The sequence below is a fragment of the Scylla paramamosain genome, chromosome 35 (genome assembly GCF_035594125.1).
Source record: "Scylla paramamosain isolate STU-SP2022 chromosome 35, ASM3559412v1, whole genome shotgun sequence".
Classification (NCBI taxonomy): domain Eukaryota; kingdom Metazoa; phylum Arthropoda; class Malacostraca; order Decapoda; family Portunidae; genus Scylla; species Scylla paramamosain.
The window spans coordinates 7,245,001-7,257,500 of NC_087185.1; the positions used below are offsets into that span (position 1 = coordinate 7,245,001).

Sequence of the window (12,500 nt, forward strand, 5' to 3'; positions counted from 1 at the left end):
CCAACTTCAACTCCTCTTCATCTTCCTCTTCCTCTTTTCTGCCTGTCTTTGTCACTTCACTACATCTCACCAAGCTTTCTAGTTATACAGTTGCGAACAACTTTATTGATTGCTTTACTCTCTACGTCTTTCCTCAGGATTTCAACCCTTGCTGTCCATGTTCAGCCAAGTGACAACCTTCCTCTTTAATGTTTTATACAAATCACCTACTCATTTTCAGTATTTCCCTTCACACACTCACACTAGCAGAATCCGCTAGTAATTACTATTTTCTTGACACACTTAACCTTATTTTTTAAAAATTCTTCTCAAGTTTAGCTCTTTCTTAAAAGTAGCCTTAAGCGTTTTACTTCGCTATGCTCTTCCACAAACACTCCAACCACTTGACATCATCATATTTCACGGCACGTTCAGTACAGAAATCAAAGCATTGCAATTCTCGCACATGAAACGTACAGTCCACCTTTCATGTGTTGCGAGGCGCTGTCTCAATTTTAGAGATGGGATTAATTCTCTGAGTTTCTGCCACCCACTCCGACCTCTTGTGACTGAACTAGTTTATAATTTTTCCCTTGCGCCAGTCGTATTGTTACATAACATAATTACTGTTGCACTGCAGGCACAAATTTCCCAACTCCAATAAACGACACACTGCCTTTCCCTTCTTTGCTAATTCCTCTCACCTCCCACTGCCTCACTACTCATCCTCGGTCACCAGTCCTCCCATCTGTGCCTCTTTTATTCACTCCTCACTGCAATACACTTTCCTTACTCACCCTTCTCCACGCCCTTACCTACAACTCACTTATTGCCTATCTTCACATCACTAGTCCTCTCACCTGTACCTCTTTCATTTACACCTCATCACAACACACACCTTCCTTACTCACCTCTTACTCTCTGTGTCCTTACCCGCCACTCTCTTATTGCCTATCCATACGTCACTGGCTCCCTCTACCTGCTTCTGTATTTCCTCCTTTTCTATGACTTGAACTCTTCTAGGAGGGAGGTTTCAAGACACTTATCCTCCAACATTAGATGATCCTTTTGACCTTTCTTTGGGGTTGGTACCTCAGAGGGATTTTTTTTTTTTTGCTTTTTTATGTTGCCCCACTTATATACAAAAAATAATAAAAAACATAACTCCTTCCATCATCGATAGTTGCCTGTTCCTCCCACCTTCACCTCCTCTTCTCACACCTCCTACAACACTCCCCTTCCCTCCCCTACAGTCCCTCATCCTCACAGGCTTCGGAGTATTGGCGCCACGCTACACAGATCCTCAGGCACGGAAGTGAGAGAGGAGCGGTCTATCCTCAGGTCCTCAAGGCTGTAGGTGCCGTTCAGGTCAGGAAACTCCTGCAGCTGTTTCACTTCCTTCAGGATCCTGCAGGAAATGGGAGAAAAATAAGGAGGATGAGAAGGGTGACATGTAAAATTTGGTTATATTTGTTTACTTGCTAGGAAAACGTTGAGTGGAAATGTTGTGATGATGTATAATATATTAGTGTTGTCATCCTGACGAAGGCAAAAATAAACTGAGATGAATAATATAATAAAAAGTTGTTGATGAAAACGATATTGATTTGATTATGAATGCAAATTTCTCTCTCTCTCTCTCTCTCTCTCTCTCTCTCTCTCTCTCTCTCTCTCTCTCTCTCTCTCTCTCTCTCTCTCTCTCTCTCTCTCTCTCTCTCTCTCTCTCTCTCTCTCTCTCTCTCTCTCTCTCTCTCTCTCTCTCCTCTCTCTCTCTCCCTCCCTCTCTCTCTCTCTCTCTCTCCCTCTCTCTCTCTCTCTCTCTGCTCTCTCTCTCTCTCTCTCTCTCCTCTCTCTCTCTCTCTCACACGTACAGTTTGCTGAGGGCGGGGCAGGTTGGAGAAGGCTCGGTGGTGGATGGAACGGAGAGGGTTGAAGTGCAGCGCCACCTCTTGTAGCTTCTTTAGTCCCGTCAATGCCTTCTCCCCGAAGTAGGACAGGCGGTTGTGGCCCAGATGCCTTCAGAGGGAGGGAGCACCAGGCACAGATGGCTGAATTAATACCAAAGTTCTTTCTAATGCGACAGGTGTATTGAACTGAATTATGAGTTTCAAACAGCTATAGAGTACAGGTTTGAATTTTACAGATCATTTAAGGAACAGAGAAGTGTTAGAGTATGTGAAAGGAATGAAGGATTTAAAAACATGGAGGGAGGGAACAGAAGGACAAGAATAAATACGTGTTACAGTATGTGAAAGGAGTGAGGGGGAGAATTATAGGGTTTAAAAAACATGTACTAGTGAGAGAACAGAAGAAAAGTAAATAGTGTTAGAGTATGTGAAAGCAGTGAGAGGAGTGTATATATATATATATATATATATATATATATATATATATATATATATATATATATATATATATATATATATATATATATATATATATATATATATATATATATATATATATATATATATATATATATATATATATATATATATATATATATATATACGAGTATATATATACAAGAAAGCTTGATTTTTTAGATAGATAAAAGAAAAGAAACTCACAGTTGGCGAAGTCTCGTGCAGTGAGGGACTACGGGCGGCACCTCCGTTAGGGCGTTCCCCTCAAGGTTCCTGAAGGGCGTGATGGAACAGTGTAGGAGAGAAGCAGCGTCGGGTTACCATTAAATATTAGATACGAGTCTATTACTTCCTCGCTCCTAACCTGTTCACCTGTGTGCTTGTGAATGTTTATTTTGCTCCGCTGCACACTGATGTATCATGCGCTGCTCAACGTGTAACAGTGTCGTTGTTATTGTGAGTGTATAACTAAGTAGCCAATAAATCAATACTTATATTTGTTTGTTATCAGTTTCGTCACAGTAGTATTGACATCTGGTTGACAATCAGGTTATAGACTAAGCTTACTGAAATACGAGTACATTACTATTACTACTTTTTTTATTTATTTTATTTTTTTATTTTTATGCAGGAGGAGCACCGGCCAAGGGCAACGAAACTAAAAAAAAAAAAAAAAAAGCCAATTGAGGTGCCAGTTCCCAAGCCGTCAGAATCCATCGTCAAACTACTACTACTACTGCTACTACTACTACTACTACTACTACTACTATTGCTACCACCCCTTCACCACCATTCCTTGCTTTACTGATACATCCGGGTTGACGCAAATATTTATACGTCCTCCTGGCAGGGTCTGTGTACCGCCTCTGCCGCCTCCCTGCCCGGCGTGTGTCTCTAAGGTGTTGCCTGTCTGGCGTCCGCGCATCATTCCACACAAGTACACATAAATGCCATCTCACCATGCTAATGTAATCATGATGCAATATTAATACTCTCTCTCTCTCTCTCTCTCTCTCTCTCTCTCTCTCTCTCTCTCTCTCTCTCTCTCTCTCTCTCTCTCTCTCTCCTTATCTATCTATCTGTCTATCTATCTGTCTATTTATCTATCTATCTCTTTTTCTCTCTCAAGTGTGAAGACAAATAATTAAGGAAGAAAATGGAGAAAGAAAAAAAACTCAAACTGACGCTCCTAAAATTCAGTGACGCAGTAAATAAATAAAAATAAATAAGCAAATAAGAAAATAAACAAATATATTAAAAATTCTCTGATTTTAGTCATTACTCACAGTATCTCCAGCTTTTTCATCCTGATGAAGGCTCGGTCCTCTATAGCAGTGATCTTGTTGTAGTGAAGGGACCTGAAGGAGGAAGAGACGGGAGAGAGTGAGTGGATGATACTGAGAGGGAGGATGACGAGAGATAGTAATGAGTGAAAGGTGACTGACTGGTGACGGTTTGGGAAAGGGAGGAGTAAGGGAAGGGAATGAGTGCATGATGGTGAAGGGGAATGGTGGCTGAGTAAATGGTGACCTTAGGGAAGAGTGAAGAGGTTAAAGGCAGGAGGGAGAGGCTGACGGGAAGAGGAAAACGTGGAGGAAATATTTGAGATCAGAAAGAAGGAAAGGCTGAGACATTAAAGTTATTCTTACTGCCATCTTTTCCTTGTCTTTCTCGCTTCTGTATATTATTATCACACATTATGCATTTAACTGCGCGCTTCGGTGAATGAGAACGAGGAGGACAGAGATAAGAAAAAAAAAAAAAAGAGGAGGAAGAATCATCAAACATTACGAGGAAAAACAAACGCAAAATATCAGAAAAAGAGAGGATATACGTCAAATGATAAAGAAAATGACAAAGCACCAGTGTGGCGGATTCTATCTTTCCCCGCCATGACATATTGCTTCCCATTAAGTCAAGCAGCCTGCCACACATCACGTCAGTCCCGCACCGCGTTGGTATGCATCCGGCAGTACTGCATGTGTCACCAACAGCACCGCCACGCAAGGAGAAACAGGAAGCAACACCATATTTACTCCTGAACTAAACACAGGCGACGCTGCGACATGGAACGCCGGACAGTATTATGAACCGCCTTCTTCCCCTTAAGATATATTTTCAAAGGGCACAGGGATGATTATTCAGGTTCATGTAAGTTTTTTTTTCTAATTATGATGCAGAATCCTTCTTAAACTTGTCAAACTATCAATATAAAAGGAAACCCTCTTGAAAATTCCAATACTTTCCGCCAGAACCTGTTAAAAGTAATCGAGATAAGATGCACGAATGTCTCAGAATGGACCGTTTTCCTCTACCTTGTGACCTCAGTGCTTATCTCGTGTTTATCACCAGCAAGAGAAATCCAGGATGTGGCCATAAAGAGGAGAGATGTCTGCTGCTGCTCTTCCTTTATGAGCTCTCGGCCAGCAGTAGTGTGTGTGTGTGTGTGTGTGTGTGTGTGTGTGTGTGTGTGTGTGTGTGTGTGTGTGTGTGTGTGTGTGTGTGTGTGTGTGTGTGTGTGTGTGTGTGTGTGTGTGTGTGTGTGTGTGTCGGGAGCGAGGACTTCCTTCCTGCTGCTTTAGGGTCCTCGTCGTTTTGTAAATCAACGGAAGGAGTTACTTAAGCCTCGACACGAGATACTGTTCAGGGCGCGGAGGACTAATGTGGCTCTCGGCGCCTTCCCCTTACATTTTCGTCCATTCCTTTCCTCCTCTTCCTCCACCTCTATTTCTTCCTTCTCCTGGTCCTCGCCCTCATTCTGTCTGGCCTTCTTGTTCTTCTTTACTATCTTCTTCCCATTTCGTTCGTTTCTGCCTGTCTCTTCAACCTCCTCCTCCTTTTCTTCCTCTTACTCCTCCACGTCCCTGTCCTCTACTGTCTCAACCTCCTCCTCCTCCTCCTCTTATTCCTCCATTTCCTCGTCCTCCTCTTCCACAACAACAAGGCGCCCGCTCCCCGCCCCCCTCTCGCCTCTACAGGAAGTACTCACAGGATCAGAAGGTTGTGCAGGCCGCGTAGGTCACCATCCTTCAGCACCGTCAGCCTGTTGCGCGCTACATTCCTGAGGGTATTAATAGAATGAATCTTATTACATTTTATACTTACAGTCTACTTATTTGCACAACTAAATGAAAAAAAAAATATGGAATAAATTAGTGACGTGTGCCAAGCTTGGTGTAAAATCACTGGCACTTGTTTTTAATTATTTAGTCTATGCATTAGCTCTTGCTCGAATACCATTATAATAAATGAATAAAAATGAAGGAATAAATATACGGATATAAAATACATAGAATAAACATGAGTAAAGGTTTCAGCATGCTCAGAGAATATTAGAGCTTGTATTTTTCAAACGATTTCAACACCTTTTAATAAATGATGCAGCTTTTACTGACTATTTTCACGATTAAAAGAAATGAAAGAAAAAATAGAGCCAAACTTAATCTGCAAATGAGTACATGAATAAACAAATAAATCCTGACACCATGACTACGAACAGGAAAAAAGCAAAACAAAGCACTTTATCAATAAAGATACATAAAAATAGAACGCATAAATGCACACACACACACACACACACACACACACACACACACACACACACACACACACACACACACACACACACACACGTAAAGAAACAATTAGTACACTAACACCATAAATAACTCAAAACAATAAAATACAAAACAATAGCAACACAATATAACTTTCAACAACACATGCCTTTCCCTTCCCCACCTGGATTAATAACACAACGCTTCGCAACACAGCGGAGGGAAGCGAGACAAATACTTGCGTACAGGGTTTGCAGGCCGTGGAGGGAGGAGAGGGAGGGAGGCAGGGCTGTCAGATGATTTTTTTCAAGAGAGAGTTCACGAAGTCCCGCAGGTAACTCCACTTCCACCAGGGACGTGAGGGCGTTCTCCTCCAGGTGTCTGATGGAGAAAATGGAGAGAATAAACGTGAAGGAAAGGAGAGAGACGTGAATGAAAGAGGTGGGACAAAAGCTGATAAAGATGCGGTGAAGGAAAGGACACTGAAGGAGGAATTATATAAAGATACAGAAAAGTGAGGCACGTGAAGGAAAGTGGAGGGGTAGGCATAGCTGATAAAGATACGGAGAGGGAAAGGACGACAGACGAGTTTCATGACGATAAAGAGAGGGAGAAAGATGAATATGAGGCGGTTATACATGCAAAGAAGGGCAGAAATAGAGATAGGTAACTGTATAGATACGGAGACAGACAACCATGAGATAAGACAACAAAAAAAATATACGACGAAGGAGAGACTGATGTTGATATAAAGAGAGAAATGGCATGAGAGACAAACACTGGCACAAAATAATGAATTCATAAATGCGTTAACAATCATGGAGGGCAGAAGAAAATGTTACGAGGGAAAGAGAGAGAAAGATCGAAAATTAATTTCAAGAATAAATCCAGAGAGACGAGGAAAGGGGGAAGCAAATGACAAAAAAAAAAAAAAAAAAAGTGCAGAAAACGAAAATAATAACAGGGAGTCCTAAAGTTAATAAGTTAATATTATTTCACTAACATCCTAAATCACAACAAACAACAGAAAGCAACTACAAGAACAAAGACAACAACAACAACAACAACAACAACAACAACAACAACAACAACAACAACAACAACAATCTCTGCCATCATCATAACCTAGCAACAACAACTACTACTACAACAAGAGGAACTAATAACAACTAAAGCTCAACTATTCCCCAACACAGTTCAGGTGAGTGAGAGACGAAAAATCCTCAACTCGGAGAACAAAGCAGGTGAGGGCAAGGGCACGGCAGGAGGGGAGAAAGCACTGCCTTTATTACCCATTGAAACTTCTCTACCCCAGTTAAGGGAGATAATGTGAACACAAACTGCGGTGATATGCCGGAGAAAGCAGGTGAAGAGAATGAGAGAATGAGAGAATGAGAGAAAGGAGAATAAGGACAATGAAAAAAAAAACAGGAAAACAGATAGAAGGTTAAGAAAGAAAGGACAATTTCAAGGTAAATTTATAAGTCGGAATAAATTACATAAGAGGAAAAGAAGAGAGTAAGGAATGGAAACAAGGTTGAGAGTCAGACACTATGAACAATAAAAGAAGAATTCAGGATAAGTAAAGGAGAGAAGAGAGGAAGCAAAGGAGGGAAAAAAAGACAGTGAAGGAGAAAGAGGAAGGAAAGGAAAGGAGGAAAAAGAATCACAAAGAGGTATTATATAATGAACTAAAGGAAGAAGACATCAGAAGGAAGAAGTGAAGATCAGAGAGGAAAGAGAAAATGGTAGAAAAGGAGAGGAAAAAAATGTCTTTTATGTAGAATTATATATAAAAAAGATAATTAAAGAAAATAGATAGTGAAAAAAATAAAATATATATAAAAAAAATATAAAAATTATTAACTAACATATGGATAAAAGCAAGAGGGGAAAAAAATAGAAGGAAATGGAGTCAAACGGATGCGTTAAAAAGAAAAAAAGGAAAGAATAGAAGGAAATATAAAGAACCTTGCAAAAATGATTAAACAACGGGAAAATTCTGATGAAAGGCACGGTGAAGAACAGAAGGAAATGAAGTCACAAGGAGCGCTAAATTGATGAAAGGAATACAAACTCACAGGACTTCAAGATTAAGGTCGAGAAATGCTCCAGGTGCTATTTTTTTTATCCTATTGTTGGCGAGGATCCTGCAATGAGATAGAACTTTATTACACACACACACACACACACACAAACAAACAAACAAACACACACACACACACACACACACACACACACACACACACACACACACACACAAACAAACAAACAATTCTAATTAGAGTTACAAATATTCAACATTGTGGGCCTGTCTTAGATAAATGTTCAGTTATATTCAAATTTACACACACACACACACACACACACACACACACACACACACACACACACACACACACACACACACTGATCGTTATCTGGAGTGTGCACATGGATATGAATGAATGGAAAAAAATACATACAAGTGGTTGTTTTGCTGTGAATGGTAATGAAGTGCTATTTGAAAGTTAAATGAGATTGTTAGTTCTTAAGGCCCAATGTGTGTGTGTGTGTGTGTGTGTGTGAGTGTGTGTGTGTGTGTGTGTGTGTGTGTGTGTGTGTGTGTGTGTGTGTGTGTGTGTGTGTGTGTGTGTGTGTGTGTGTGTCAGCGGGGTAAATGAACGCGAACTCAATACTTAATATATGCATGAGGACTCTGTGATAACTTTTAATACTCTCTCTCTCTCTCTCTCTCTCTCTCTCTCTCTCTCTCTCTCTCTCTCTCTCTCTCTCTCTCTCTCTCTCTCTCACGTACAGGGTCTGCAGGACGGGGAAGGGCGTGAGGGGCGCGGGGTTTAAGCTCCGTCAGGTTGTTGAAGCTCAAGTCTCTGCAAAGAAACAAGTAATAAAAATTTTAAACTCTCGCCATTTTGATTAAACTTCACATCCAGAAATGTACAAGATTAAAAAAAAACAATAAAAAAGAAACTAGTTTAATGCATATATCTATGAAAATTATTACTGAAATCACTTTTGCGTAGACACTTTCATCCTGGAGAGAGAAAAATAAACAAGAATAATGTCTCCCAAAATGTAAATACAACTACGAAATCCGAGTTCTGTGTTCCAAAGTTTGTGTTGTTTTTTGGAAAGACTTGGAAGTTTTAATAAAGAGGAGGCCTTAAGTAAGCTGAAGACTTTGGAAAACACTGCCGATAACAACAACACAACCACCACCACCACCAACACCATCACCAGCGACAACACAACCACCAATACCATTACCACCACCAACAGCAACAACAATAACAACTACTACTACTACTAAACTTTCTCCTACTATTACTATTACTAATACAATACCCCCTCCTTTCCCTGTCAAGACTATTACTAATACTACCACTACAACGCCACTTCCTCCTTTCACCTCCTCCTATTAATACCACAACCATTCCCTAAAAAATCACATTCTTCCATTAAGATCTTCCCTCTCACGACAAGATCCGCCAACTAAGTGTTTTCGAATCACGCAGTGCAGCTGGAGAGGGGAAGTGATAAACGCCACGACTTCTCTTTTCGAATTGGAATTCCCCTTGCGTGCCCTCGTCAGTTTCCCCTCCCCTCGTCTCTCTCTCTCCCCGCAACGAAGCCCCTCCTGAAGCCTTAAGGAGTGCAATCAGCAGATGAATCATACCATCGCCTCCTTCAGTAGTAATCTGGTATAGTGGTGTAGTGGCTTGCTCCTGCTTCACTTCAATTTCTCTCTCTCTCTCTCTCTCTCTCTCTCTCTCTCTCTCTCTCTCTCTCTCTCTCTCTCTCTCTCTCTCTCTCTCTCTCTCTCTCTCTCTCAGTGTTTCTATATTCATTCCATTTCCCCCTCGTCCTCCTATTTTTTAATGTACATGTGTGTGTGTGTGTGTGTGTGTGTCTGTGTGTGTGTGTGTGTGTGTGTGTGTGTGTGTGTGTGTGTGTGTGTGTGTGTGTGTGTGTGTGTGTGTGTGTGTGTGTGTGTGTGTGTGTGTGTGTGTGTGTGTGTGTGTGTGTGTGTGTGTGTGTGTGTGTGTGTGCGCGTTAATCTACTTTATTCGGTTCTCCCTCTTATCGCACTTCACAAGCATTTCTCGCCCCTATTTACTGGTCGGTTCATCTCCATTACGTCGTCTGGTCTGCCTTCTTCCCGCAGATTTCCATATTATTATTTTCCTCCCAGGATATACTGTGGTCCTGTCCTCATTCTGCCCCTCCCTCACCCTGCCCGACCCTCTCCTTCTCTCCCACCGGCCTGTCCGTGGGTGAACTCAATTCCTTCAGTAAGAAAACCCAAAAGGAATGTAATGGAAGGGAAAATGTTAAGTACAGAAAGATACATTTTTTCTCTCCTCATGCAAACTTTTTTCTACTTTCCTTGATTTTCGAAAGATGTGAAATTAATACCAAGGAAGCTTTTAATTTGTCGCCTCTCCAATAACTTCTATTCAATTATTTTTCCTTAATGTCAAAACTTCTCGTATAACTCAAGTTTATTTTTTTCCTAAGACTGATTTAAATACAATCATCTCCTTGGCTTTCCCGGTCTCCATTCTTCTTTTGCTTCTAAATTTATACGTCTCTCTCTCTCTCTCTCTCTCTCTCTCTCTCTCTCTCTCTCTCTCTCTCTCTCTCTCTCTCTCTCTCTCTCTCTCATTTCTCCATTTCCTTGCATTCGCTTTTACTATCCTACATCTCTTACTTTAGATCAGTGTATCTTATCACAAACAGTCTCGTAAAAGAAAGCGATTACGTTGTTTGTTTTTCCTTTGTGTTCTTTTGTTTTTCCCTGTCCCCATTTCAACACTGCAACTCTTCCTGCGGTGGCAGAAGGCTTAACAAAGGCACACAATATGTAGTAACCTTTCCCAAGCAGCTTTAAATTTGAAGGTAATTTTACAGAACAGGAGAGGGAGAATATCAAACAGCAACCTCTAGGGAGTAAACACGCCATTATTGTGTGTGTGTGTGTGTGTGTGTGTGTGTGTGTGTGTGTGTGTGTGTGTGTGTGTGTGTGTGTGTGTGTGTGTGTGTGTGTAGGTGATTTGTTGACTTCAGTATTTGCCTTGTTCTCTCTCTCTCTCTCTCTCTCTCTCTCTCTCTCTCTCTCTCTCTCTCTCTCTCTCTCTCTCTCTCTCTCTCTCTCTCTCTCTCTCTCTCTCTCTCTCTCTCTCTCTCTCTCTCAAAACATAACCTCTCTTGTCACCTCCTCCCTTCACTTCCTTCCATCATCACCTCCTCTCCTCCTCCCTGCCTTCACTTCCTCCCATCACGTTCCTTTCTTCCCTCACACTTTGCTCCTGTTTTTCTTACAATATTTCCACAACACTAAAATTCCACGGCCCGTGAAGAGCCATCAGCCAGCCCTGGACCTCACGCCACTCAGGGAGAGACGAAGAAAACGAATAAAAATAACAGAGAGAAAGACATACAACATTGAGGTTTTGTCAACGGAAGTAAAAATATTTTTTCCTTGTTTTTATGTTCCATGTCAAAATATCAAGCAGATTGTCGATGTTTCTGAAAAAAAAGTTTTATAGATGATTTAAGAAAGTAATGACGTTATATTTGGTATTTACAATTTTTCTTTTACATTTTTTGCTCCTTTTAAGAATATTATAGAGATTCTCGATACTTTCTTTCAAATAAGTCTTTGTAGGCACTTCAAGATAAGCATGAAGACTAAAGATATTTACCCAGTAACACATAAACAAAAAGCGAGAAGTGTGTATCGAAAATGTAAGAATAAGAAGAACATGACTTGTGCTTTCTCTTAAAAATGATCTTTCAGAAGCTTCAATACAAATAAAGTGTTTACAAGAATTATCCAGAGAAAGAGGTGCACATCTTTAGCAATTGAGAGCACATATTCCTTGCACTAATCTGAGGCTTTGAGGAAACTGTAAATGTTACCAAAAGCCTGGATGGTAAAACTGGCAGCCAACGTCCCATTTTTCTCATTTTCCCCTCCAATGGTGCCGAAACCTGGTGGATGAGTGATGGTGAGGCGCCCCTACTGCCTGGTGTCCGTGCCCGCCTCACTTACCATTCCTTCCCTTCACCACCGCCTCTTGTTCCCCTCAATGCCGCCCTCTTGCCTCCCTCACCAAGACTTAACATTTGTTCCCTTCAAATGGTTCCTTCTTTTTCTTCCTTCGTTCCTTTCTCTTTCCTTTTTTTTTTTTGTTCTCTTACCAATACTTCTTTCACTGGTCACTACGATATTTACCTTCTACTACTACTACTACTACTACTACTACTACTACTCGTTCATCTTTTTCCAGTGATATACCTCTCTCTCTCTCTCTCTCTCTCTCTCTCTCTCTCTCTTATTCTACAACCTAAGCAACGGCACAAGTATCTTCAATCAACATAAGGGCCGAGTACTTCAAACACCCTACGCTCTCTGAATTAATTGTACATGTTTAGACTCTAAGCAATCTCTTTCTCCAAATGGAATCTCTCTCCCTCCCCCTTGATGTTCTTGTCTATCTCTGCCGCCCTCACGTTCACAATTCCTCCCGGCGGCAGTGTCATTTACATGCGCAAGACAATATACGCTACTTCTTCATGTATCACTATTCCCCGG

At 41.0% G+C, this 12,500-nt stretch overlaps 2 protein-coding genes across 2 annotated transcripts in view; both read right to left on the reverse strand.

The window, feature by feature from the left end:
• LOC135090614 (follicle-stimulating hormone receptor-like) overlaps positions 1-6,208 on the reverse strand; it is a 17,450-nt gene extending 11,242 nt beyond the window's left edge. The window contains 7 exon segments of the mRNA XM_063987526.1: positions 1,247-1,387; positions 1,851-1,867; positions 1,869-1,995; positions 2,550-2,618; positions 3,632-3,703; positions 5,335-5,406; positions 6,149-6,208. Coding sequence (XP_063843596.1) covers positions 1,247-1,387; positions 1,851-1,867; positions 1,869-1,995; positions 2,550-2,618; positions 3,632-3,651 — 374 coding nt within the window. The 5' untranslated portion in view covers positions 3,652-3,703; positions 5,335-5,406; positions 6,149-6,208.
• Positions 6,209-6,210: 2 nt separating this feature from the next.
• LOC135090615 (uncharacterized) overlaps positions 6,211-12,500 on the reverse strand; it is a 25,333-nt gene continuing 19,043 nt past the window's right edge. The window contains exons 2-4 of the mRNA XM_063987527.1: positions 8,700-8,772; positions 7,984-8,052; positions 6,211-6,283 (exon numbers count right to left, since the gene is read on the reverse strand). Coding sequence (XP_063843597.1) covers positions 8,035-8,052; positions 8,700-8,772 — 91 coding nt within the window. The 3' untranslated portion in view covers positions 6,211-6,283; positions 7,984-8,034. The remainder of the gene's footprint in view (positions 6,284-7,983; positions 8,053-8,699; positions 8,773-12,500) is intronic.